Source organism: Syngnathus floridae, chromosome 19, assembly GCF_059516105.1.
Source record: "Syngnathus floridae isolate MCC-2025c chromosome 19, RoL_Sflo_1.0, whole genome shotgun sequence".
Lineage (NCBI taxonomy): Eukaryota > Metazoa > Chordata > Actinopteri > Syngnathiformes > Syngnathidae > Syngnathus > Syngnathus floridae.
This window is the reverse complement of record NC_142431.1, coordinates 6,004,125-6,031,684: the sequence shown is the minus strand read 5'-3', so window position 1 is coordinate 6,031,684 and position 27,560 is coordinate 6,004,125. Positions and strand designations below refer to the sequence as shown.

At 45.3% G+C, this 27,560-nt stretch overlaps 4 protein-coding genes across 13 annotated transcripts; 2 read left to right on the top strand and 2 right to left on the bottom strand.

Moving 5' to 3' along the window:
- Window positions 1–120: 120 nt before the first annotated feature.
- mgab (MAX dimerization protein MGA b) lies at window positions 121–25,764 on the bottom strand. Of its 7 annotated transcripts, none has more exons than XM_088362219.1 (20): window positions 25,648–25,764; window positions 8,666–9,722; window positions 8,210–8,474; window positions 7,186–7,285; window positions 6,995–7,108; window positions 6,813–6,920; window positions 6,492–6,593; window positions 6,091–6,409; window positions 5,771–5,918; window positions 5,438–5,657; window positions 5,170–5,354; window positions 4,914–5,088; window positions 4,620–4,834; window positions 4,223–4,408; window positions 3,336–3,633; window positions 2,678–3,114; window positions 2,353–2,580; window positions 2,089–2,200; window positions 1,590–1,994; window positions 121–1,522 (listed from the first exon to the last, which is right to left on the bottom strand). In XM_088362219.1, the coding sequence occupies exons 2-20, from the start codon at window positions 9,700–9,702 to the stop codon at window positions 996–998; spliced, it is 5,181 nt and encodes a 1,726-aa protein (XP_088218345.1). In that variant the 5' UTR covers window positions 9,703–9,722; window positions 25,648–25,764; the 3' UTR covers window positions 121–995. The 7 variants fall into 7 exon arrangements, with proteins under 7 accessions (XP_088218345.1, XP_088218346.1, XP_088218348.1 ...); XM_088362220.1 differs by lacking the exon at window positions 25,648–25,764 and adding an exon at window positions 11,605–11,706; XM_088362222.1 differs by lacking the exon at window positions 25,648–25,764 and adding an exon at window positions 11,430–11,574.
- ora6 (olfactory receptor class A related 6) lies at window positions 12,362–25,786 on the bottom strand. The gene is made up of 2 exons (XM_088362242.1): window positions 25,648–25,786; window positions 12,362–13,504 (listed from the first exon to the last, which is right to left on the bottom strand). The coding sequence occupies exon 2, from the start codon at window positions 13,367–13,369 to the stop codon at window positions 12,431–12,433; it is 939 nt and encodes a 312-aa protein (XP_088218368.1). The 5' UTR covers window positions 13,370–13,504; window positions 25,648–25,786; the 3' UTR covers window positions 12,362–12,430.
- LOC148381883 (bromo adjacent homology domain-containing 1 protein) lies at window positions 14,415–23,196 on the top strand. Of its 3 annotated transcripts, none has more exons than XM_088362234.1 (7): window positions 14,415–14,972; window positions 18,251–19,819; window positions 20,322–20,611; window positions 20,687–20,846; window positions 20,928–21,007; window positions 21,074–21,165; window positions 21,280–23,196. In XM_088362234.1, exons 2-7 carry the CDS (start codon window positions 18,271–18,273, stop codon window positions 21,473–21,475), a joined length of 2,367 nt encoding a protein of 788 aa, XP_088218360.1. In that variant the 5' UTR covers window positions 14,415–14,972; window positions 18,251–18,270; the 3' UTR covers window positions 21,476–23,196. The 3 variants fall into 3 exon arrangements, with proteins under 3 accessions (XP_088218360.1, XP_088218361.1, XP_088218359.1); XM_088362235.1 differs by lacking the exon at window positions 14,415–14,972 and adding an exon at window positions 16,396–17,078; XM_088362233.1 differs by lacking the exon at window positions 14,415–14,972 and adding an exon at window positions 17,159–17,423.
- On the top strand, window positions 23,864–27,540 carry LOC148381880 (uncharacterized). Of its 2 annotated transcripts, none has more exons than XM_088362244.1 (7): window positions 23,864–24,132; window positions 25,595–25,792; window positions 25,941–26,070; window positions 26,152–26,253; window positions 26,463–26,497; window positions 26,580–26,606; window positions 26,795–27,540. In XM_088362244.1, exons 1-7 carry the CDS (start codon window positions 23,982–23,984, stop codon window positions 27,070–27,072), a joined length of 921 nt encoding a protein of 306 aa, XP_088218370.1. In that variant the 5' UTR covers window positions 23,864–23,981; the 3' UTR covers window positions 27,073–27,540. The 2 variants fall into 2 exon arrangements, with proteins under 2 accessions (XP_088218370.1, XP_088218369.1); XM_088362243.1 differs by lacking the exon at window positions 23,864–24,132 and adding an exon at window positions 24,157–25,026.
- Window positions 27,541–27,560: the final 20 nt, after the last annotated feature.

Here is a 27,560-nt window from a genome sequence, read left to right as displayed (position 1 = left end):
AAAAAATTTTAAAAAAATATTCAAAGTCAAAAAATAAATTACATAACTTGACAGTTTTAGGTTCAAATTAACAGCAAAGAAAATTCAAATGTAGAGTAAAAACAATACAAGATTAATAAATTCATTCACATTAGTCCTTTTAATACTTACAAAACATGGTAGATAACAGTTTGCAGTCAACTAATTGAAACCCTTTACCATCAAAGACAAAGTGCTCTTGAGAAAAAAAAAAAAAAAGATTTCCACAGGCCAACAGAACAAAAGAGGCTTTTAAAAACCTTCTCGTGTGTTAAAATGCAGTGATTTACATAGCCTTTTGATTCAAGAATGAAGACACACAAAAAAAATTACAAGCGGTGGTGGAAGTCGTGACAAATGAACCTACATTCAGCAGGTCAATTAATGCTCTCCGGTGTCTACATACCCAAAACACCTGATTGAGACATTGCGTATTCATAAAGGTCCTCAACCATAGCCGCAAACCAGGGAAAAAAAATTCAAGTTAGAAACATGCCATATGTGGTGAGGGAGGTAGGGAGATAAATTAATGGTTGGCTCTTGATAATTTTCCATTTTGGCATAATCCAAGCAAACAAATTTTATAGAAATACTTAAAAATTTGTGGAGTAATGAATTATGTGGTCAATTTTTTTTTCTTTTTCTGCAAGCTAAAAATATTTGAGTAGTTTCACACACAGTACAGTACATCACTGCTCACTTAGGATGGGAAGAAACAAAAATTGAGCAGTTTTGCCCTCCATTTTGCATTGATGTCTGCTGATGACAAAACATGATATTTGTTTTAATTTGATTGTTTGAAAAGACCCAAATTGCTTTCCTATTTAGAATAGTCTTTTTAAAAATCCCTATCTTTTGAAATGTACTGAAAATGTCCCTGCCTTTTGCAACCCTGACACACAAAAAAAGACAAAACACGGGCACATCAGGTGTAGTTCCACAGCAACACGGTCTGAGGTCCTAGTTCAATGTTCTTATTAGTCAGAGTCTGAATCGGGGTCCAGCTCCATCTCTATGTCTATCCAAGACTGCCGCTTGGCACTGGGGAAGTCCTTACCCAAGGAGCCTCGCGTGCGCGGCCGCGATGCCCCACAACCAACAGCATCCTCAGAGGTTGCTCCCCTATGACCAACAGCATCCCCCAAGGTTGCTACGGGCTCGCTCTTGCGAGGCCGCCCTCTCCTGCGTTGAGCCGGCTGTTTCTTACGGCTGTTCGGGATGAACATTATGTCCTTCTCTGGTTTTGTTTTACTTTTCAGGATCCTTGGGGTTTTTCGAGGTCTGCCTCGAGGCCGCCGCGTTGGTAACGGACTCGAATTGGAGAGTGGTGTCATCTGTTCCCTGGAATACACTGTCAGTTTTTGAACGGGACTGTCCTGGTCCACGTCCGTAGGTGATGCTCGGTCCAGGGAGTCGGTTAAGTCATTGTTAGAAGAGTTGGTAGACGTAACGTCGGCGTCCTGTTTGGGGTTCATGAGCATGAGCGTGTAGATGCCTTGAGCTGCTGGTACAAGAAGCGAGCACATCATTGGAACAGAAATGCATGATTGGTCATAGACGTGGGAACTTACCAGGTTTCATGGACGAAGGCAGGATGAGTCTGCCTGTCTTGGAGCGAATTAGAGGGATGGCAAATCGTTGTGCGGATGGAGGAGTCTTGTTGCATTTGTTGGGTTGAGCGGGAGGCGATTTATTGTGTTGGACAGGCTGTTGGGGAGCGGGAGATGGAAGTGACGGTGCTTCAAGCTGGTGTGTTGGGTCTACAGGTGGCGGCGTTGGTGGAAGGAGCTGAGGCTTTGGTGTCGGTGGCGCGGCTAAGACTGGGGAAGGCGGACTGGTGGTGGTGGCGTCTTTGGCAGGCTCCTCTTTTGATTGGTACAGACGCATGAAGAAAGGCTTTGCTTTGGAGCTGCCTTTGTACTTCAAGCTACTGAAAACCATGCTCAAATTGCGTTTGATCAGGTCTTCAGGCTTACCTAAAAACAAAAACAAAGACTTCAGCTTTTTACATTTTTGGTTTGTTTGCTTGTTTTGTTTTTAACTTTGCAATGCAATAGAAGCAGCACACACCAGACAAGGAAGACAATTTCTTCACGTGAAGCGCCTGGATCTGGGCCAGCTTCTTCTTCCTCTCCAGCAGGCCCTCAGAGAAGAACTTCAGCATTTGGATTTCCCTCAAAGCCTAAGAGTCACACATAAGTAACGAGCTTAAAATAAATTGTCAAAATACTGCCACCATTTAATGAGACATTTTCAGTACACACACACACACACACACACGCACACACACACACACACACACACGTCCTAAGTAACAAACGCCATAACACCAACCAGTGAGAGAAGGTGCAGTCTGGAACCTCCATCTTGGCCGAGTACCTTCTGCAGCTCGTCAAAAAGCGCACGGTGCTCTATGCGGCGTTGCTTCTCGATGACGGAGTGGTTCCTGCGCTTCTTCGTTCTGGACTCATTGGGGTTGTCCGTGCACAGTACAGGTGGCTTGTATTGGGCCACTAGCTGTTTGGAGTCCTCAATGGTCTCAATGTCTATGATGGAGTCCACCTACACGCAAGATGGGGCACTTTCTTTTAAAAAAAATTTGGGAGGTGGTGGGGGGCAGGACACACACGTTTGTTAAGCTTTTAAAGGTTTTACTCACGTCACTGTCTGCGCTGTCATCACTCATACTGGATTCGCAATCTGATGAAGAACTCAGGTGCTCGTCTTTTATTGCCTGGCTTCCATTAATGTCCGACGCCATTACAGAGCCATTAGATGTCCCCTCCTGAGCAGCTTGACTTTTGGGTTCGTTTGGACCCGCTGGCTTTGGTAAACTAATGAGGCTAAAACCCCCTGGTAAGTTGACGCTGGAAAGGTTTTTGTCCTTCTCGCCCGAGTATGATGGCGGGCAGATTCTGAAGGTGTAGGTGCCGCTCTGGCTCAAAAAGCTGGGAGTCTTCAGCGAGGGCGACACAGTGAGTGAGACTGGCGAGCGGGGTGTCCGCTGGAAAGGGTTGATAGCGGTGAGGGGGGCCAACTGCCTCGATGGTGGACTTTCGGGTTCTTTTTTCACACATGGTTGCTTTAACAATTGAACTGAGGGGAGCACAATAAGGAATTAAGCAGATACATTTAAGGTAGCATTCATTTACATAATTAGTTCTATTCATTTTCAATTGGCAGTCAAAAAGTAAGAAAGTGATTTCTTAATTCAAATGTTTTTTTTTTTTTTTACTTTTTGCGATTTTGATTGCCAATTGAAAATTTACAGAACAAATCATACAAAGATTTTTGATACATTAAAAAAATGAACATACAAAGCCGAGGATGGGTCTGGACATCATTGATGCTCTTTGCCGACATCACCAAGGGTAGCAGTCTGCCAGTAGCCATCGAGTTTTGATGAGCAGGTTTTGCATTCTCTAAGTTTTGATTGGCAGGCTTTTCGTTAACTTTGTGCACGCTGGTGGCAGTAGCGGTCTGGTCCACCCTGCGAGTAAGGTCTGCACGCAGCTGCAGCCTACCCGTAGCGTATGCTGCTAGTCGATTGGCTGGGTGGAGTGCACCCATGCTGCCTAGCAACAGGTTAACATAATTGTAGCTTTTGCCATTCACCTGTTTACGGAAAACAAAAAACATGTCAGAAAACCAAAACAACCTGACAGATATTTGACCTAAATATTCCACTAAAACATGGCCCAAAAATGTAATTAATCCTTACATCACAGGTGCCAAACTCAAGGCCCGAGGGCCAGATACGGCCGGTCACATCATTTCATGTGGCCCGCGAAGACAAATTGTGCATCAAATTCGTGTGTCATCACTAGAATTGCAAATTGTCTTCACTTTTAATATCTTTTTTTTTTTTCAAATAGTTTTTACTCATCTGATTTGAAAACGAGTTATTTGGCAGTTTGTTTTGTAGCTTTTACTGTATATAATACGAGGTGCTCATACATTTATTTGGGTTGACAGTCATAATGGCCGTCCGAAAGAAACTATGACTACAATGCGGCCCACGGAAAGAATGAGTTTGACACCCCTGCCTTACATGGTAATGAAGTTCGAAAATATCATTGACAAATTTAAATGGAAGGTATTTTGAGTAAAATATAATCAAAAATATTATGAATATAAAATTGGAAAATAAATAAATAAATAAAAATCGCACCCAACCAGTAACACACATGTTCCCGAGTCTAACCTGTATGAGTTCAGAGGCTTGTTGGCCAACTGGTTTGGTTCTGGCCACCATCAGTCCAGCGGGCAACACACCAGCCAGGAAGGGCTTGACTTCTGAGTGCTGCACGGACTGCTCGGGGTCTTCTCCCGTCTTATTGTAGCTATGCTCGATTCCATCGCGAATTTTTGACGGTCGACTAACACGTACCTGGAGGACACATAATGTCATTTCCTATCCTACACCACAGACTGGTCACAAAGCAGGTTGTGTTTTCCCGTCTCTGGGTACAACCATTAAAACCAACGTGGAGGCTGATCCACAAGTCTTTCGTCTGACTAAACATACTAAATCATCTTGCAGTTATTTATGCAACTTTGCTCCTGCTATTTGGGATCTTAGTAAGGCACATAAAACTCACTCTATAGGTGAGGTGGGACCCACTGGGCTTTTGGATAAAGATCTTAGTGACAGGATGGATGAGATACGGTCCGATGCAGAAGGGCTCGGACAGTTTATCCTGATGAAGGCGCCTGCACAAAGTCTCCAAGATCATTTCTTGGTCTTCCTCCCAGTTACATACTGATTGGATCTCAATTTGTTTTTTAGCCATCTTCTCTTTGGATACCAAGTTTTCTGCAAAGGAAACACAGGAGTTATTGTCAACTCATAAGCATGTCAAATTAAAATCAGGCGATATCATAATGGTTCTTACCTTGCTTTTTGAGCTCACTGGTGGGCCGGCTCTGCTCGATGGAGTTGGTGGCCAGGGATGGTATGTAATCAAGTTTGTTTTGAGACGGTGGCTTGCTGTTGAAGGCGCGAACCCGCGCGCACGTCAGGAAGCTATCCAAATACTTGTACACAGGATCTTTCTCTTCTTCTTGAATCTGCAATTACAGATTCATGTTTCTCATTTACAGGAAACTTCCATTTACTCATTATTTTTCTATCTAACTGTTCATTGATACCTGTTGGCTGGGAGGTGCCTTATACGGTTTGAGAGGCGCCTTATACGGCTCGAGAGGCTTTGCAGGGGGCACACATTGGCTTTTGGGTTGAAAGAGGGGATCTTGATCTGTGTCTAAACAATTGCGATTCCACAGTTTTTTCGTCTTTGAGGTGGAACACTGCTTATACACCAGAGCGGTGCCTGCTGGCAGAAAACACAAGAGGATTTTTTTTTTTTAATATATTTTTTAATATTTGAGGCTCTTTTGAAATATTTGAAAATCTTACCAGCGGTCGCTTTATCTTGCAATAGACCATCCTGTGTCGTCTGCTTGGCGCACGTACAGCCAAACATGCAGGCGGGCTGGCGGCAGTGGAGCGGCCCCACGACAGGATAAAGAAGGCTGAAGCACACGCAGCCTAGTCGGCAGAACTCTTGTCCGCATTTCGTTCTTGCGGCCTTCCTGGCTGAATGCGGGGGGGATTTCTCAGTCTGCTGTTGCAGCTTCTAATTAAAAAGCAGGAGGAAAACAAGATTTGAAGGTCTTTCATGGTAGAAATGCTTGACCTCCGTATGACTAATTCTGTTTATTATCATGTATTGTATATCATGTATGGTACCTCTTTGGTTAGCATCACAGCTAGCGAGGTTGAGACCCTTTCAGAGGTCAGTTGAGTTCGTGAGCAACCCTGGCTGACGACGTCGTCTTCCATCTCAAGCAGTTTCTGCTGGGCGACTGATGATATCAGCTGAGAAGTCTGCGCCGGTCTGACCGCACGGGGATAGGAAAATGTCCCATTACAAAAAATATGGTTTATCGGATTGATTTTCACCATTAACCTTTCATTTAAGTCCATCAAGACTTGACCAGTGCTAATAAGGAGCAGCTTACTTCTCACAAAATTACTTTTACAAAAGGAAACCGCTATCAAGTTGTTACCTGTGTGGACGAGAAGCACTACTGGAAGCGGCCGTGGTCGCCAGGTGTGGAGGCGGCGATGTCAATGCAGCATAGAGCAGCGGCTTAAAGGAGAGCGGGCAGGGCCTGTTGTTGATGTCAGCAATGGTGGGCTTGCGGTGCTTGAGGGCACTGTCCAGCGTCTTTACGTAGCTGGCGCTCTTGGATGGCAGCCGGTAGGCCACGGGGACCTCGGGGCCGGCGGAGAAGGCGGCGGCGCGCTCGCTGATATGCTGGGCCTCGCTCTCCAGGTATGCGTCCAGCATGTTGCTGCAGAAGGCCGACATGTTCTTCTGGGAGCCTGGAATAAAAGAAATTAAATGACAATGAGTTCATATTTGCAAGCCAGTAACTCGCTCAGAAGACGATAGAAGCCGCCTCACCATCGCATGGCGGCTTGCTATGAACAAACTTGTTTTTCCAACCCTTTATTTTGGTCATGTCACTTGTTTTTCCTGTTCGGGAGATGAAAGCCAAACCCTCACCTGCAAGGCAAACACTCTGCATTTAGCTCTCGATGTCACAAGGTTGCATAAACTGCAAGGGCAGGGAAATTTATTTAGTAGCTTGTAGTTCAAAGCGTGTCCCTTCCACTAAAAAAATAAAATAATAAAATGCTGCAAACATAATTGAAGCTAGTTTACAAAACTGTAGTGTTGCCAATTTAGCAATGTGTGTGTTAGCTGGGCTGAGTGCCGACTTACTGTCACGATCCTGCGCTGGGAGGCTGAGGGGTGGCAGTGGCAGGCGAACCCCCAAGTAGAGCAGGTCAATGGGCATGCTGGGATCCAGAGAGCTCAACTTCAAGCCCACTGAAACAGAACACAATAAACGTTAGATTTTATTCTGATAATGTCACTGTAATTGTCCAAGTGCATCCGCTCACCTTCCTGCAGGACAGGGTGGATCACCTGTCTGTACTTGGCCACTTTGAGGTCCTCTAGTAAGATGGCCTCCAGGCGAACAATCTTCTCCTCAGTCGTCTCTGCAGTCGCCTCCTCTGTAATATGTCAAATGATTAGACTTGCGAGGTGACAAACAAATTGTTAGAACAGCTGTAAAACAACACTTTTGTACCAGTTTCCATTGATTGCACGGGAGTCATCAAGGAGGAATCAGGCGAGACCGGCGTAGACTTATAGGATGGCTCGGCTCGGATGTGACTCTCCAGAGCTTCCTGTGATATGGAAAAGATCAGTTTAAAGGTATATGGACATGACTATAGACCACACTCAAGGACACATCTGGTATAATGCAATGGTTTTTTTGTTTTGTTTTTTTACACATATACACAAGTGTGATCTCGGTTTACAAATGACCCATTTCACACAATGAATTCAGTTTTAGCATGGCCTCAAAATGCTCGGTTTAATTTTTTTTTTATACCACTGTCATGTATTTCAACTATTTTTGTTTGTTGCTCTAACATAACTCTCAATATGTTTTCGTAAAAAGTGAAATATATCTCATTTGTATGGTACTTTTATGAACACCCAGATGCTTAACAAAAGGCGCTCACAAAACATAAAAGTGCAAAAAATAAACAAAAGCACAGGTCCCAACCAGACAGTGTTAGTGTTAACCACAACAGTAGACGTGAAACTTTGCGTACGTTTCACGTTTGGAGCATTAGTTGATGACATTCAAAGAGAAGCTTTGTGGTCTAACGTTTCCTTGTGAATCACCTTCCCTTTCTTGCATTTACCATGCAGTCTTCCCCTCATGTGACTACACAGCCTTGTTTATGTTTACCATGGATACCGCGAGCGCAAAATGGCTGCCACATTTCCCAATGCAAGGTTATATTGCCTATAATAAATCTGAATTTATTTTGGACACAAATATTTATAGTAGAGTGATGTCTATTTCTGTAATGTATTGATGCATGTTCACATTCTATAACTGATAACTCTGTTACAATTAAAAAAATATATACATTGTTTGTATTATATAGTACACATAAAACTGATGACTGGAAAAAATGGGAGATTGTGCAGTTGAATACTATTCTGAATCTGTTATTACTTTGATTACATTTGATTATGTTTTGGAAATGAAACATTTAAAAAAACAAGACAAATAGAATGAAAGTAGTATTTACCCTGGTGGCGAATGAAACAAAGGTGACGCCCTCGACTTCATCCAATTCAGACTCAGCAGAGACACTCGCTGCCGCAGATAACGACGCCGCCAGATTCGATCTTCCCTTCAATCTGCTCCAGCGGCCGTTCCTGTTGCATCTACCAAAGGTTCTCGGGACCGACGCCACAGATACTTTTGGGGTTTCGATGAGGGGCCGTTTGCTGGGCGACTCGTCGTTATCGATGTCACCATTTTGCTCAGTGTGGTCGTAAGTCGAGTCATGGCTGTAAGGTTAGAAAAACACAAATCCATCCAGTAAGTAATTGGTGATAGTGTTTAGCACACACCTTCAAAGAAACAAACTTAATGCTTTTCCGGAACCCTCAACAAATTTATGGATTATCTATTACATTGTAGTAGCTTAATCTTGCTCCTTGGCTAAAGGTAAATGTTTACAAAGGTTTCCCAAAACTACCTTTCGTCCAGAGGTTTGCTTCCTGGTTGCTCCTCATGTGGTCCCATGTTACCCCGGAGCATCTCCATTGAGACGCTGCGCAAGCGGGGTTCGTCCCGGTCCTCCCTGAAGCCCTTGGCAAAAGGATTGTGGTTGATCTTCAGCTGTGTGACGAGAAAATTCTGGTAGGTGGTCACCGCCATGAATTCTGTCTGCGGGAAGGTGAACGTCAAGCTTTCCGGTCCCATGACCAGTGGTGGTGTGATGTCATCATTGAGCAGGGGGATGACGTGGAGTTGGGGGATGTAGCGATGCATTGAGGTGAGGACAATGTGGCCCTCCAAGTCTTTGGGGTTGTTGGTCACTTTCAGTTTATAGAAGGACAGCATGCAGCCCATCAGGTCTGAGCCGCTGCACGGCGAGTAGTGGTGGGTAAAGGCCCGTACCAGAACCTGGGCCTGATACTCTGCCGGCCCCACCACCTCCCACTTGGGCGAGTTCCAGCGATACTTGTACTTATCCGATGGTACAATGGAGAGCATTAGGCTGTAGTGCCGCTCCGGGTCCAGTCCGGTCAGGCGATAGCGGCAGTACGGGAACATGCGGCGGCCCGGCTTGGTGAGGATCATCTCCGTGCCGCAGTTGTGGAACTGCTTCCACACGCGGTCGTTCTCCAGCGTCACGCTCACGCCTTTGCACGTCAGCGTGTTAGGGTACTCATTGCCCGCGTTCGGGTTCCCAAAATCCACTGCCGCTGATTTCATGATGCTCGCAGCATATGCTGGAGAGTCCGATGCCGACACAATGTGCAAACCGGCTGGGCTCGTCCCAGAAATGGTGGGTAGCGCCACGGCGGGTTTTGCTGGACTGGCCTCAGCGGGGGAGTGGAGGGCTGTCACACTGTCACCGTTACTCGCCATAGAGATGCCGCTGGTGGGAGAAGGAGGCGTGGAGGAAGGGACGGCTGTGACGGGATCTGAAGTGGGGACGCTAGCCGTGGGTCCCTCCTCAACATCCTGGTCCTCCATTGTTGTGGGTTGAGGCTGTGTCGCGGGCATTACTGATGGCTCACTTCATCCTATTAGAAAATAACATACAGATTAGGGCAGAAACATGACCAGTCATGCTCCCTGCTTTCACACTCTGTTCCCAGCCCATTTGCCTGAAATTTAAGTTTTGATCTCGTTTTGATGTAAAATATGAGTGCATGGAATCGAAATGAATCATTTAACTTTGAAATATAGTGAGCTAAGAATTGAAGGGTCTTTTATTGGAGAGATACATCTTTGAAGGAAACGCCGCATTTACAGTCACCTCACTGAATTGAAACACTTAAACTTGTCAAATTGTATTACAATCCATGTATCAAGATACTGGATGTACCGAGTGGTTTTATATTGACTGTTTTCCTTTCATTCCTTTTATGAAATGAATGAAAATTCATAGGTCCATATTGCTGTGTAGAATCTTTGCATTTCCAAGGCCATCCCTTTTGAGTTAGCCGAGCCATTTACAAGGCATTTTCAATACTTTAGATAGGTCAGTAATGAGTAGAAATATCATACTATTGTGACCTGGTTTATCAGATTCCACCCAATAAATCACTCACCACTAAAAATGTATTCCTGATTTATTACTCACTACGTGTTTAAAAACGTGGGAGTATCCATGTAAAAACAGTTTAACAGAATGTATTAATTGTTGCAAGACCATTTATTTTTCCTTTACATGACATTTAAAATGAGAACTTTTAATATAGGCAACTTTAATGATTTTTAAAGGGTGGTGGAGGTTGCGGTGCCAAAATACAAAAGAGTAGTTAAGAGTACGAGTACAGAAAAACAACAATACATAGGCAGCATTGTTTGTTACGAGTTTAAGAGAATAGGTTCATAACCTTTGACAATCTTTCGCAAATGACAATATTTGAGAACGTGAGCAGGTTTAACACATTACTGCCTCACACCCAACCAAACACCGGTGACACACAACCATAGGACGTCACGCATGAGTGTTTTAAAACGTTTTGGCCGCTTCTTGTTCGGTCCGACACTAACGAAAGTGGACTTTGACTTTCCCGCTGCAAGTGGGACATCGTCGGCGTGACCGACCAATGGCAGCTCGGTGTCTCCGCGTGGAGGACATGGCTGATCAAGGATCCCGTGCTCTTGCAACTCGGAATAAATCAAATAAAAACGCCACCACGTTTATATCACATTGCCGTGTGGAATTAAAAACGATATTAAATTCAATTAACGTCGGGTTTAGTGGGATGGGGGAGGACAGGTCGACAACGCCATAAAGCTACACACAACAACACACAGAGGTGTTAATCGCTATCAAAAGGCACGTCGCCACGATGTGTACTCCGTCAAATGCTGTCTTATATCGGCTTGAATGTTAGTAATGTCGAAAAGACGCGCTAAATGATGAAATACTGAGTGGGAAACAAGAGAGAGGGGTGTCGAGAGAGGGGGCTTAGGCAGGCCGCCACTCACCAACTTGGAAAAGTTGCAGTTTCCTCAAACGCCTCACCTCGCCGCTCCGGCAGGGCCGCCTCGTGCGTGGCCTCCGTGGCGGCCGTGTAAATCAATGTGTGGTGTCGGAGGGAAGACACAAACACTCCTAAACTGTTGCTCCGTCGAGGCAAAGTGGCAAATAATGGAGGCCGGAGGAAGCCACGCCAAAAGATCTTTCTCGCCCTCTTGCATCGATCGACCCAGCGCGCGTACACGCCGACGAGCCAAGAAGGCGCATGCACAGTATCCCCCCTCCTTCTGCTTACCCCATCCCCCGGCCTTCTCCTCCACCAATCGCGTGATCCTCGCTTAGACAGCGTGAGGAAAGCGGGATATTTTTTTCTTTCTTCCGCCTTTCGATGTAAATAAACAACAAAAACTCTGAGAAGTTGTCGACAAAATGTTTGCCGAGACCTATTTGTCGTCGCGGTGGTTACCTACCTGTTCGGACTTGGCGACGCACGTACATATGCGCTCACAACAAACGTTGGGAAGTGTAGCTGTGACGTCACACATTGGCGCCACGGCTCCCCGGTAGCCAATGAATGCCCTTCTTCTTCACCCAACTCAACCGAAGTCGTTAAAATGTTAAACCCGAACATGTTTTTAATACAATAGAGAATAATAATGGTGATATAGCCGACATAAATTGTATGCGGTACAAAATGAGCCTTTCGGCAAGAGGCGACTTTTTGCGATTTAAATAAGGCGACGGTTGTTCGCCATTGGTCGAGTGACTTGGTTGAGACAAAATGGCGGCTATCGTACACAGTAGACTACAATATGCAAAAAGTGTCAACATGCTGCGATAATACATTTTTTGGACAACAAAAAAGCAACCGCTCAATTGTTCCAACACTTAAAAAATTCACGAGTCGACTAATGTTCTCACTTTTCAAAATCAATGTTTTTGTGGCTTTGTTTTGATAAAATGGCAAACTGTGTCAATACATTTTGGAACCAATTTCATATAACAAAATAAAATAAGCATTTGTACTCTGACCAATATTTTTTTAGGAAGAACTATGCGATCAGTACAGTTAACACTTGTTTTTTGAGCATTAACTAAACATTACAATTTTAAAATGAATGATGATCATTTAAATCAATGAAAATTTAACATGATCTGTGAAGTAAACATGTATAATTGAACTCTATGAACTTTGCTGGAGGCACATTTAATTGTTGCAATTGTAAAATAAATGCAAATAAAGGAGTTTATATTCACTTAGCACAAGTCCAGATGAAACGACTTCAAAGAAAGAAACTACTTTTTACACAAGTTCTTGATAGTGAACAAGCTTTTTCCTAGCCCAAACACGTAAGGACTGATGGATGTGTAAGATGTTGAAATAAAGAACTCCAATTCCACCCAAAAGGGAAAGTCAGTGGCGTTGAAAGTCATTTGAAAAAACAAATAGAGAGTCCAGTCAAACAGAAACAACACCATTGCTGCCAGGACGGCAACGGTGCTCCGGTGGAGCCTTCGAACGTTACGCTTTCTCTCATTCTGGTCCGAGCCACTTACACTACCGATGGGTTTCACTGCTGTCCTCGGGCCGAGCAACACAACGACAATGAGGGAACTTGTAACCGTGACAACGGCCAGAGGCAGCAGGTAGCACAACAGGATGAAGGTGTACTTGTATAGGCGGTTAACTGTCGGACAGTGGTTGCTGCTACATAGAAAGAAGTCCGGCGAGCAACCTGTGTGATTCCATGTATGGTTTCCCATGAGATTCCCCGTCGGGCCTTGCAAGTTCATGACAAAAATGGGGGAACTCAGGAGGATGGAGATACCAACGCAAAGGCAAATTGTCGTCCAAGCGGCATGGATGTTATCCAGGTAGATGGGAAGGTTGACCCTTTTGACGGCATCTCTCAGCTTCTGGTAGCGGTAGACGCTGATGAGGACGGTGAACAAGATGCTGCCCATTTCCCCGAACACTGTCAAGAACTTCAGCGAGCGGCACAACCATGCATCAGAGACGGCGTAAGACTTCTGAAGAATGACAATGTCGTAGATGTTGACGATGAGAATTTCCTCCAGGTTGGCCGTGGCCAGTCCCAAAAGAAGCAACTCAAACGTCTTGACCGAGGAGACCCTGGTCTGAATGATGAAGAAGATGAGATAAACATTACCTGTAAGGCCTACGCAAGAAATGATGACTCTTAGAGCCAGGAGGTGGGAGGAAAATTCTAGCATCGTTGAACGGAAGTGAGATCTGTGTGTGATTTTGAAAGATTCCTCCTCTATCCATCCAAGACCATACACTCTTGTTATGGAGTCCTCAGGGATGCTGCCAACTTGCCGATTGGCTGATCGGCTGTGCTCATCATGCTGTACAAATGTCAAAACAAAAAGAGTTTTTAATCAGAGAAGGAACAAATTGTGTTGGACCTTAGAGGTTTACACCTTTTTTTCCTATAATGTGTATTTTGAATGATGAGCCTAACAGTGGAAAAGCCATAATGGGACACAGGGGTCTCGTGATGTTGACAGAGCACCAGTTCATGTTTCAGCTTGTCTCTTTTTCCTCTGCTAGCGCATCATCTATTCGTTAGCGCAACTGAACTCCCTGCTTCCTGAATCAGCTTAATGGTGAATCCCACTGTGTGTGTGCATTAATGTGTGTGAGCGTGATAAAGTATAAGCCCTACACTGGCAGTAAATGGGGAAAGGAGAACGCCAGGGATGGACCTTTTGGCAGCTTAGCTTCTGATAATTATCAATAAAGAGCCAGAAGAAATAAAATGATATTTCTGTTGTGTTAAGCTTGCGCCAAACATTTACATCTCCAGCAACAGATTGAACACAAATGGTGCAACAGCACATGTAGAGAAACAATATAACAGTACTCAATCATTTTTTTCTTTATCCCCGTGAAGAACGACTAATATTACCGCCGTACTGATGAGCATAGACGAGTTCAGCCATCTCCATGAACGGTACATATCTGTCTTGTACTGCTACCAGTTGGCCCAGAAAGAACAGTACAATTAGGTTGGTAATATTATGGTTTGCCATTTTCCACTATTAAAGCACACGTGATTTTTTTTTTTTTTGTGGGGGGGGGGGGGGTCTGATACAATTTCCAAACACAAATAAAAGGTGAGTAAGTGACGGGAGGTTAAACTTAATGTAATATGGACACAGGTGGATCGTGTCCAGTGACGTCACAGTGAACCCTCTCCTGCAAAGTTACCAGGGCGGGTCTCGCATACGTGTACTAGGCGTGCGTGCGCGACGTGCGCCTGCCCCGCGGTATACAGTCACGCGTGGATACCCCTTTAAAAGCCTCACTATGTTGCCATCACATGCTCCGGCAGCACGCACGAGTAGGATGTAGACGTTTCTTCTTGTCCTCCTCTTTCTTCTCCTTCTGCTTCTTCACCTCCGCTTCTTTTTAAATATTAGGAGAAAAGCCAGGAATCATCCACCAGCTTGCAGACTTTTCCATTCGGATTCCGGTTGAGCCTCGTTTGTTTCGCTGTCTGCCGCCTGGGCTGTTGTTTCGCACGCTGGCAGGAGGCGGCTGCGCTAAGCGTGAAGCTCCGTGCACTACAAGCCAGTCGAGCTGGCCGAGCAGGGCTTGGCGGTTACGGGGTGGTGGAAGTGGTGGAGGCGCTTGTGACCGGAGATCCGACTCGTGGGGAAAAACCGAGTTGGAACGATCGATCGAAAGAGTGAGCGAGCGATCGGGCGGAAAAGGACTCGTTGGATCGGATTATTGGGGAGCGGTGCCCCCGACCGGCTGGACCATCGCACCAGCGAGCTTGAAACGGCTGCGTGGCTCAACTCCATCGCGGTAAGTCCTCCGGTATTATCCCCACTCGTCGCGGGCCTTTTAACAAATTAATGTCTCGGGGACATTTTCAGACTCATAAGCCTGTTATATTATTAACAGTATGAATGCAAGTCGTGGTGGGAAAAGAGATTCCCAGGGAGTGGTAGTCTAGGACTTGTTTGTTATCCCATTGCACCCCCACCATCACCACCACCAGCAGCAGCTCCATACACACACGCGCACACACACACACACACGCACGCACGCACACGCACACGCACACATTTTCCTCCACCGGTAAAGTGCAAGGCAAACAATGTAGTCATAGAGCGAAATTAGGCCAATTAGTCTGTACAATCCCATAAAAGACGGTCGGAAATGCAGCGGGAGTCCATAGTGTAGCCCACAGGACTAATTATTGGATTAATTTACCTTTTACATGGCCAAAAAAAGGTACTGTTGTGCTGTAAAAGTCAAAAGTCAAGGGTATAGAAACGGACAAAAAGAAAACAAGCACTAAGTGTCAAAAGAATAAAACACAATGGAATCTTGTAGTAAATGCACAAATGTACATGCATGCTGAAAAAACATTGTGACTAAGCGTTCATTTACTGCATCATTTGACTTTTTACTGGCCCTTAACTGATCCAAGTACCATAAAGCTCAAGTATCAAAGCTATAAAATGGGGGCGAAAAACATTCGAACTTTCGTTCTTGGAATCCATTTATGTTAGCTGAGCTCCATGGTTGGATTTATTGTGCCTTTTTACAGGACCAAAATATGAAGTGCAAAACTACAAAACGGAAGCAATATTGAAACCTTGTAGTAATTGAGTCAAGCTCAAACATGACTAATTATTAGGTGTATCGTACACTTTCTAGAACCCCCAAGTCTTTTCCTTGACTGTAAAATTAAAGTGGCTAGAAAAATGGTCTTTTAAGCTATAAAGCAATTTATTATTTGAACTTGATGTACCCATCCACATCTAAAAAATGTAAATATTATAAACTGTAAAACTTGAGTGTCAAGGGTTCTTGCATAGTGGTGGGGTGGGGGAGTGTCTCAAGTATGACATTGGGGCCCGTATTAGCCACGACCCTGGTCCCAAAATCAGGACTCGCGGGGTACATAAAAACAATGCATTAAAGCGCAACAGTAGTTCCATGGCCACGCACACTCGCAGGTAGACCGGTGCCATGACAACGCGCAACAAACATTGTGAGACCCTCGAGAGTATTTTTAATGTTCTAATATGTATTTAAAGCCCGTGTGAGTGTGCGTAATTATAGACCAAATGAATTGCCATGATCCCTAACCCATAAACGCTAGTAGTTGACAATTAGGTCATAAGTGCAATGAGCTCACAAGGGGGATGATGGCATCATGACATCACTGATAAATCGGCTGGTGAGCGCATACAGTGCTCCAAGTGTTTTTATGACATGTTTTCACTCGCCTATCCACAAGGGAACGATAAAAATGTCTGTACTCTAAATGCAAAAATCAATATACAGATTTTTTTAAATACACATAGATCCGCTTTTAAGATCATAATTACTGTAAATATGAGATACAATCCCTCTGATCTTTAACTCACGTCATCAAGAGTCCTGTACTATTTGTAGCAGTTTTTTATTTAAAATATTTGATTCATTCATTTCCTGTTGTTACGCGAACATTAAGCTTGATTTATTCCTTTTTGCAAAATACTCATCTCAAATTCTTTTGCCCCAATGAAATGCTTTTAGTCCATTGCAGCCCTCCCAAAACACCAAAATTCATTTGTTTCTTATTGCTGCTAAATTCTGTTGGTTGTCTGTTAAAAGGACAAGTCTGCGTTTGAATTCAGTTTGCGTTCCATTGTCAAAATATTATGCCTTGTATGGTTATGACAATCAAACAATAATTTGCCTATCAATTGGGTGGAAGTCCACAAATGCGCTGTCATTTAGGATAGTTTGCTTCAGGAAACCAAACACTCGTCCACGCGCACCTCCCCAGCTATTCCATTTCGGGGGGGCCGTGCCATCATCGCACCAGTCCGGCTTTCTCGCCTCGCCTCGCTCTCCCCGTCACCCTCCTCCTCCCCGCACCCTCCACTCCGTCAAGCAGCAGGAAGTGCGGCGGTAAGTTGTCGCCTCGATCTTGGTCGTCGCCAACTTATTCCGACTGGAGGGGTGAGAAAGCAGAGGATAATTTGTCGAAAATGTCATGTTTATTTGTCGAGAGGGGGAGGGAGGGGCCGCGCGAGGGAATCTACCGGAGCTGTCGACTCGGTTAGCGAGGCGCTCGATCGTGTCCGCCGCCGTGCCGTTGATGGGAAAATGCGATCGGATCGGGGAGGGAGGAAAGCAGGGAGGGGGTGCCTTTTATTTTGCCTCTGTCCGCGCACCCCCACCGCAAACACACAAGTACACTTCTTCTTACCTCACTTCCCTCCCCCAGCCCATATTGAGAGCCTTTTCACATGGGTAAGCTACGTCAGACTTTACTGTATTCCATCCTTCTGACACATACATGCATGCACATATGGATGTGTGCATGCATGTAGAGTAAATGTGCCTGTGGTGCATTCAAGTGTGTGTGTGTTTGGGGTGTGTGTGTTCTGGGGGGACTTGGAATTCTTTACAAGCTTTTTTAATCTCTCAGAACCTTGAATACACCAAGCTATCTGTTTGTCATTGGATGACATACAGTACAACACGCAAAAAAAAAAAAAAATTCGTCCGCTTTCAGTGTTAATGCATGCAAGGTACTTGTAGACTGCAATAATGGAAAAAAAATGGAGCGTCTTGAAAAAGTTAAAATGGAGAAAAGCGTCTATGGATCATTTTAACGCTCATGACTTGATGCCACGCTTAACATCGGTCCTGCTTCGAAGCGCCGCTTTGGCCCATTGCCCGAGTCATTTAACATCTGTTGTACCGCGAAACTTTGGCGGTGGGAATTGGCCGACGTCAATTTCACAATATATATTAGTGATTATGTTCTTACTGAGAATGAGGTGATGATTTGTAAAGCATGTTAAGCACCTGAAGGCCACCTGGGATTTTTTTTTTTACCCTCATTGGTGTCTATCTGTATTTTGGATGTTTCCTATTGAACCGATCAACATTGAATTTGCATCAAGTGACTTCAAAATATGCTTTCAAGCTTTTATTCTCACGTAGAACTGCTCAAGTGAGGTCTCACGATATTAAACTTCCTCCTCTGTGTGTAACTGCTCACCCCTCCCCTCTCCTTGGCAACGTCATTCTCCTGAGTTTTGACCACTTTCCTGTCATGTTGTCACCTCCAGGCCACCTCCAGAAGCATGTGATGACCCACACCAAGCAGAAAGGTTCCCGCTGGGACCACCGCCCTCTGCAGCCACACGGCAGCACCATGGGTGGGGACAAGGCCGAGCGCGCCCTCCGCTTCGGCCGGACTAAGAAGATCGGCGAGGTCATCCGACAAGAGAAAAATGACAAGGTGATGAAGGACAAGAGGGCCAAAGCGGAGGACAAGAAGTGGGACAGGAAATTGTATCCTCTGCGAGGGAGGCTCGGAGAGGGCATGAGGTGTCGTGTCCTCCTCACAAGGTTGGAGGAAAGCATCAGTAAGAAAGCTGAAGAGCGATCTCTCAAGTCCAAGAAAGGGAAGCTTGGCGAGGCCAAGTTGGCATCTAAGGTCAAATCAAGCGCTCACGTCTCACAACCTCGCAAGCGACGCCTGGCCTCCCTAAATGCTGAGGCTGTCAACACACTTCTCCTGGAAAGAGCCACTGACCTCCAACCGGCAGCCAAGGTGGCCAAAAAACATCAGGAGGAGCCCATCAACAGAGGAGGTTCCCCAGATGAAAGGGCACCTCCAAAAGCCTCTCGAGGAACTGTCTCTAGACTGTCATCATCTCACAAATTTGACCAAATCCCCAAGAAGGTCAAGACAGCCAGGACCACCAAGGTAGACGGGAATCGGGCCTTGAATTTGGAAATTCTGGACGTGCCGACACCGCGGCGACTGGCTGGACTCAATGCGGCCGCTCTACTGAAGTTGACCAGCTCGTCTGCTGCGTCTAAACAGCGAGTCAGAACCGCATCCACCACAACTACCATGTCAACCTGCAAGACTCCTGCCCAGATCCAGACCCTAAAACAGTCCCCCAAAGTGAAACACAAAGAGCGCTCTCAGAAGCTTAAAGAGGCTCCCGTCAAAGCTTCCCCCATGCACTGTTGCTGCGCAGCCTGCAAGGAGAAAGCCGGGTTTGAGCCCAAAGTGGAGTGGGAGTCTAGCACCCACGCTCTGCCCAAGCCGGGCTACCAGTCCCGCAGCATGTTGGGCTACTCCCTCAAGAACGTGAAGGAAGAACAGTTGGAAACTGAGCTAAGCCCCTGCTACTGCTGCCCCCCTGAGGGTTCGATGGAGTACTGCCACCGGTTGGCCTTCTTCTTGGGCCACCCTGAGTCGGGCGACCGGGGCGCCATGGGCTCGGGCGGTACGCTCGTCAAACGCGAGTGCCTGGTGACCACGCCGTCCCTGACGCACTCCCACCCGGCACTCGCTCTCAGCCCCCACCCCTGCGTATGTTACTACGTCCACATCGCCCCCCACACTGCAACGTCGGGCACGCTCACCCCACGGCCTCTGAACTTTGCGCCACCTGCCTTGTGCTCCAACCGGACGATGGGTTCCAAGCCGCTGCCGGGTCCCCGCGTCACCCACACCCCTGGCTTGCCTCACCCGGCCTGCTGCAACTCTGTGACGTCACCATGTTACGGCGACGCCTATGGGATGAGTGGCTACGCATGCAGAGCCATGTCCCCCGTCACCAGTAGAGGGTGCTCTTTTGACGCGGGGTGCACCGGATGCTCACGTGGCATCAAAACAGGTTTGTAAGAAAACAAACTCAAGGCCTACTGCACTTATCCAACGCTATACTGCTTCATCTGGGCTCAAATTTAGCTTGATAATGTTAACCCGAAACATGTTGTCAGAAGCTACGTGAGAACCACAACAATTGCTCATTTCAAGGACTCCATTGGCAATTAGCCCTTGACCTTGTGATAGCCTCGGCCAGCTCCATCCCTTTAAGACTTGAAAACCCCAAAGCGGATTTATCCCGGCAAACCTTGCTTCTAATTTGGTGAATCATGATAATGGAATTTCAAATACAGTCAACTGCACATTCAAAATGACAATCCCAAGGGTGCGAGTTTTACGATCAAGATAAACACAACAAGGCTACACAACGGCCTTGTGCAAGCTGACTCCCATTAGAGAGATGACTACTCAGGTCTACTGCACAAGTAGGACCATATTCTCCTAAGGGGAGATATTAATTTAAGCATACTTTTCAAATGCGTGACTTTGCCACCTTCCCTATTTTCCAGAAACGTACTCCTCTCCTCAAGGTGACCACAACCCCTCCATTCTGGTGCCGCCATCTTTGCCTCTCTCCAACTGCCCTTTATCCCGCGTGCCCACTTCCACCCAGACTGCTAACCCCCACCTGCCATCCCGGGCCCGGCTAAAAGCGTCCGCCAACCACCCGTCCGGTGCCTCCGACAGAGATCAAAATGCCGAGCCAAGATCCCCACAACAAAAGCGAATCGGTCGCAGACGAGCCACCAACGGATGGCGGCCAGTGGGGGACCCCACAGAGAAGGAGGTCTTCATTGCGGTGAGATTAACACACACAAAATGGTAATATCACTTTGGGGGCAATTTTTGACAATTTCTGTTTTTGTGGTGCCAGGGGGAGGACGAGATGGCGCTCAGGCAGTGCTACGAGGGCGTGGAGAGGGACGGTGAGGTGATCCGTATCCGAGACACGGTGCTGCTGCGCTCTGGCCCCAGGAAGAAATCTCTCCCTTACGTGGCCAAGATATCCGCCCTGTGGGAGGATCCCAAAAGCGGTATGAGGGAAACCGAGGGTTGATGGACAGAGTGTCAAGGTTGCTGACGTCCACTATGTGTGTTTTTATTGGTCGCCTCAGGGGAGCTGATGATGAGTCTTTTCTGGTACTACCGACCGGAGCACACGCAGGGGGGGCGAGACCCCAGCACACACTGTGAGGTGAGATTACACTACATCATGATACCTCAAAACAAATTGGTCCCAAAAAAAAATTCCCCTTTTCAGAACGAGATCTTTGCCTCTCGACATCAGGACGAGAACAGCGTAGCTTGCATTGAAGACAGATGCTACGTCCTCCCGCTAGCCCAGTACTGTAGGTGAGGGACAACAAACATAACGCAGCAATTTTGCAGCAGGCTGTCCCAATACATTTGTCCATATGTTGAACCCGAGAATGTTATCATATTTTGTGTTTGATTTTATGAACACAGATATTGTGCCTTGATGAAGCGTCGTTCCGAAGGCGCCCTCCCCGGCGACGGCGGCAGTAGCGTGGTGCCCTGCTGCCTGGATTTTACACCGCCCTCCCACCGCTGTGTGCCCACAGACGTGGACCCCGAGCTGGTCTACCTCTGCCGACACGTCTACGACTTCCGCTACGGACGCATACTCAAGAATCTGCAGTAGGAAGGGAATCTGTGGCGACAACATTCACTTAAGCGGCACATGTCTAGTTATTAAGTCAACGTTTACGCTACAGCGCCAATGCTAATGTTGTTACACGTGTGAGCCCTTTAGCCAGCTGAAGAGGTTACAGTCAAATCCTCGTACGTCTCTTTCAGCTCGCTTGTATTTTCTGCTTCCATCAAATCTGATTTTTCTGCTTCCTCCCCCTTCCACCATTGCGCCTTTGCCTACCAGGCATGCTGAACACCAGGCTGATCTGGGCGACTTTCTCTCAACTGCCCCCCCTTGCCCCCCCCCATCCCCCAAAAGCACCTTAGCAGCATGTTTGTTCCGTTTGTAAGCCAGTAGCGAAAGTGCCAACACCGAGCCTCCGCTGAAGGAGGAGATAATCGACAGTTGGGTGTGTGTGTGCGTGCGGGAGTCGACAAGTGTTGTCACTGTGGATAAATGTGGGAATGTGTGATATGTGTGCCTGATTTTTTTTCCAGCAAGGCTTTCAGGCAATCAAACCAAACAAAAGCAGCTTTTTACAGAAAGCAAATCTTTCGGTACCGCTCACTTATTTTTTTCTGAATCAACACAACCTACAACATGTATGACCAAAGTCCATTCAAAATGTCTCTCTTGCTTCAACGAACATCTCCTGTAGGTCTTTTTTTTTTCTCCCTTTTGACTGCACATACTACAAATTAGAAAAATCTCACGGCACACTACCAAACAGAACTGTCACAAAAGTACTGAAATAACGATGATGTCATCTCATATTTAGAGATTGACTTTTGCCCGAATGGCCCACTTGTCTTGGAGCTTTAGTACCTGCTTTGAAAGCCTTGTTAAAATTGCACTAAAACATTCCTTAAGATGTTATTGGGGTGGGGCACGAAGAGGGACGTCGTAACCGTAAACATGTCTGCTTTTGTTAATGTAAACAAAAATGTTGTGAAGGGGTTGAGTAGTACTAGTTAGTTAATATAGAAAACCAGCGTTGGAGGGTGCATGAATCCAAATATTTGGCCCCAATCAGAGCCTGATCGTGTCGTATTGATCCCGATGAAGCCTATTTAAATTTACTTTCCTATGATAGCACATGCAATATATTTTTAGATGACTTTTTTTTTTTTATTTCCCTCTCTGGGGTGTTAAAGCAACTTAATTGTATTTCATTTCATTTTCAACATGTTAAATTCCCCTTCCGAAAAAAAAGCTAAGTGTACATATTTAATCCAAGCACTGTTTGAATAGATACATAGTGTAGTATTTTTGCAAGATCTGTATTACTTATATTTAAGGTAAGGATATTTAAATGGAGTCAAGTGTAGAGGTCAATTTAACTTATTCGGGGGCATGCTATGTGAAATTGATGATCTGCTTTGATGAATGGAAATTGATTGATTGAAACTGATTAGTTTATACAGTAAAGATACCCCTCAGCCATTTTTTTTGTCACTTCACACAGCAATTGGTGTGAGTCATAACAAAAGCAGACTATAGTCCGCGCCAATGCTTCTCATGGACATATATTTTGATATATTTGGAAAATGTCTTGGGATGAACATAACGATGTTTAGATATTTTTGCAGTAGAGACGTGTCTATCAGATATTATTGTCGCTTTTTGTCGCACCCTGGAAAATCTCTTGAATTGATGTAACATCCCTACTGATTTTAATGTTGCATTGAAAGAATATTTATACATTTTAATGAAGTTCTTTGTGAAATTTCTCTGTCTGTGTTCTTTTTCCACCCACGAATGCTCATAATTCTCAACAAAATTGGATCATATTTTCTCAGTCATTTTAGTGGAAACTGTTGTAAAAAAAAAAAAAAAAAAATCCCTATTAAGATATATTACAAGAAAATGTCTGGAGTGCCTGCCACGCATCAAGTCGGAAGCTCGGCAAAAGCACTAGATTTTAGATCTAGAATGGCTCCTGATACGGAACAAAAGGCTCTCTACGGCTATTCTAGAAATATTTGCCGCTCACCCTTCTAGAAGGGAAGCTGCATGTGATCAAAACAGGAAGTGTGCGATGTTTCCCCGTCGGCGAGATAAACGTGCATAAAGATCTCCACAGGAGGGCAGAAGTGAGACAGAAGTGTATTTGTATTAGTGTGGAACGGGGTCAGAACCCTTTGCTGCCTGTGTAAGGTCTCAAGGTCGCTATAGCTGCATCTGTTGAGGTTGCGAGTAAAAATGATTGCTGGCATCATGGCCACGCCCACACATAAACACACACTGGACCTACATAAAATGTATCCTTCAGGAATTAGTTTTATGTCTGGGCCTGAACTGTGAAAGAATTTTGTCCCATGTTCTGTACACACTCGCGCACACACACACAAAGTCTACCACCCCCACTGGATTGTATGTGGAGATGGCTTAGCGGGTTCTTAATCTGTCCTCTGAGTGACATCAAGCTCTCTGTGCCCTGACTAGCCCGCGAAGTTGCAGGTGGGTAGTGGGTAAGGGGGGAGCAACCGACTGTTAAGAGAAGGTGACCCACATCATGGCCGCGGGCACGAATGAGGGGGACTTGGAATTGGTGGACCCTGGTTTGGGAATGGAAGAGGGCCCTGGGGCCCTCCTCAAGACGGGCTCGCTGAAAGACAGCTACCACAGCGACTCTCTCCTAGCGCCTGACGCCGACTCCTTGACAGGTAGATGAAGTTTTTTGTCATGAAATGTTTTCTAACTACAGGGAGGGCATGACCTTTGTACATCTGAGATGCAGCTTCGGACTGCTAATTCCCTTTTACAGGAGTAGGATTATGTGCTATTCTAATCCCAATCGCTATATGGGAAGTGTGTGTGTCTATGCGGATGATGTCACAGCCGGTTTGAGGGAACAAACTGGAAATCAGAAGCCGATTATGGGACACTTTAATGATTACAGTGCTACCTTGATTTCCGAGTTTGTTGAATTTGTTCCAAACCCACAACTTAATTTACTTGAACATGAAATTTTTCATTCATTAATATGTCTATGCTGTTTCCCGTTACATGTGAACAATAAGATAGCAGATTTAAAGATAAATAGATTCTTCCTCCAACCTGGATATGTCGCAGTCCTACCAAGGAAGACGTTAAAAAAAGGAAAGGAAGAGGCCACCCTATTTGGTGTCCTTTTCTGTCAGTGACAGGCTTATGTGAGAGACCAGTTGGGCGGGGTCAAAGAGGCTCAGTCTGGGGGATTATCAGTGTACCCCCTCACACACAACAATTTAGGCTGATTTGGACCACGGCTAAGGTTTTAAGCCCAGAGCGAAGGGGCTTTATACATAACAGCATCCCGGTGGTATTGCCAGTCGCCGTGGAAACCGGAGCAGGCTCAGCATCAGGAGGCCTGGATGCCACCAGGTGGGTTCAAGAATTGAGTCTGCAGAAGATGGATGGAGTGAGTGGATCCAGAGGAGGATTGAGGAGGACAGAGAGAGTGTGCTCTCGCCAGGAGAGGAAGAGAAGGAATACGGCCAAGGTGGCGGAGGAAGGCCCGGCGGGCCCGCAGAGGTTCCCTCGCGATTATTCATCGTCGACGTCCAGCGGCTCACATGGTAGACCACCACAGTTGTTGCATGGACTTTTTGTTTACCATCCAGTTTATCCTGCTGTGCTTTGACCTTGTTTGCTTTTAGTCTGACTGTCGTGCGTGAGACCGAAAGGGGGTTGGAAAGCTTAATCTTGATGCTGATGAACGGACAAATATGGATTTTATGATTTGCACAGTGTTTTTTATTTGTTTAGAATGTATCTATTTTTTTTTGCATCCACTTGCATTTAATTTTGATTAATTTTTAAAAAATATTTTAATTGCTTTTGCATATGTTAGGATCATTGTTTTATTGAAAATCACATTTTCATAGCAGACAATATACTATTAAATATTATTTTACATACTTTATAATATGAACAATTTTAACAATATTTTAGGGAAATTGTGGAATACAATTTAATAACCGTATGAAGAAAGTGTCTGGTGATATGAGAGATGTATCCATCTGTCAATCCATTTGACAAATCCGCAATCTTAATCATGAGACCCGATGTAAACAAGCCAGGGATTTCATAAAAGCATTGCAAGATGTGTTACGTAATGAACGCTGACAACATGGCATCATCCAGATGGTCGCAGCTCAGCGGCTAGCAACTTGGATGTGGCCGACCGGCTCACCTACCTGGAGCAGAGGATGCAGATGCAGGAGGATGAGATCCAGTTACTGAAGATGACCCTAGCTGACGTTCTCAAGAGGCTCAACATCTCAGAGGAGCACCAAGCCGCCAATGCTACCGCATTGGGCAGGAGGACATCAGGCACTAAAGGTTTGCAAAGATCGCTGTTAATTGTCACATTCATTTTGTGTATATCCACTGCAACTTTGTCTCTGTACTTTTTACTGAAAAAACATTACCATTTTTAAACTCAGATCACGGGATTTAATTTTTATGTACATTATTGTCTCCACCACAGGGAGGCCTGTCTCATTGGGTCTACCCCCAAGAGCACCCATGGGGTCCTCAGGTGTTGCCAACTTGAGGAAGAGCTCCACGCTACCATCTGGAGCTACCTGCAGGAACTACAGCCCGACACCCCCTCACTGGTGAGAGGATATTATTATATTGAAAATAAAAATGTTGATTTAGGGACGAATATATCCTTACTTGTTGTGTCTTCTTTGTAGTGGTGTCAAGAGCCCGGCAGGGAGTGTGAAGGACAGTCCATGTAAGACATCCAAAACGCGTCCGTCCTCATCGGCATCGTCCTGTGCAAGCATACAAGAAGGGTGCGGATGTTTATTTTATCTCAACAAATAGCACAGCAGAGGAATGGGGAATAAGGAGAAAAACAACAATGGTTCTAGTAATGAGCCTTGAGGGACACCTTGGTTAAATGCCTTTGAACTGTCTTGAATATTTTTAAGCTCGATCAATGAATTGGTTGTATGATTTTGGTATTTTGATTACAATAATAATCTTCACTCAATGCCATTAGGATCAGCAGATCCAAGGAGGAACTTGTGAGCTTAGGTAAAGATTTGAGTTTCGGTATCATTTTTGTATTTTTGATGCAAGTCTTTACACGAGACACTGATGTGTTGTTACTATGCAGGCATGAGGCGAGTGACGCACAGCAAAGGTAGGATTCACTCATGATGAAATTCCCACACTATCTGGTATTGAATTTCGTATTTGAGTCGTGTTTCTGTGTCTACCCTTCATTTATTTCCTCATCTCACCATGACTTCTTTCCCTTGTCCCTTTCATGCTGCCCCCTTCACATTCACCACCATTTCTACCTCATCCCCATCTCACCGCTTCACTTAGTGACTATGCAGATCTATCTGAGCCCCCTCGCAAGAAAGACTGGGTCTTCTGAGACCACTGCAACATCTGCCCCCGCGGTGCCAGCAGCCGGGGGCAGTGGTGGGCCAGGGGGGACCCAGCATGCCAAATCCGACTCAAGGAGGAGGAGTTCGTCGTCTATGTTGAACCTTCAGAAGACTTCTACCAATGTCACCAGTCAGCAGAACACACAACATGATGCTAACAGCCACAAAAGCCCCATCAAGTCCTCCAGACAGTACTTTCAGATTTGTTACTGACCAGCAAGAACCAACACCTTCATTTTGTTTTAACTTTTTGACTTAACGTATTCGTAATAAGTAATTATCTAGAAAGTAGTAATGGATCTAGTTGTGAGTCTTGAGCAACACAATTATGCAAAAAAAATCATTTGACCTAATGAAATTAAGTGATATCAAACTTCTTGTTTAAAATCATAATGTATAATCTATGCCTTGTTTTAAACCCTAAATTGAAAAAAATAAATAAATACTAACCCTTGTTTATTCACTCAAATGTAGAGGGGTGATGTCTACTGGGTTGAGGCCTTTAGTGAATGAGTAAGTGTTCATTTTTGCTGATTGTGTCTGTTATTTGTAGTTGTATTTCCACAATGTGTATTGCAAACACATACAGTATGTACTAGAATGTAAGATTGGGTTATGTGTAATGATAATGAACCTGGTAGGTTATGTGTAGTAAAAAAAATAAATGAACTTGTGATGTGATTTCTTTCCTTTTTTTAGGC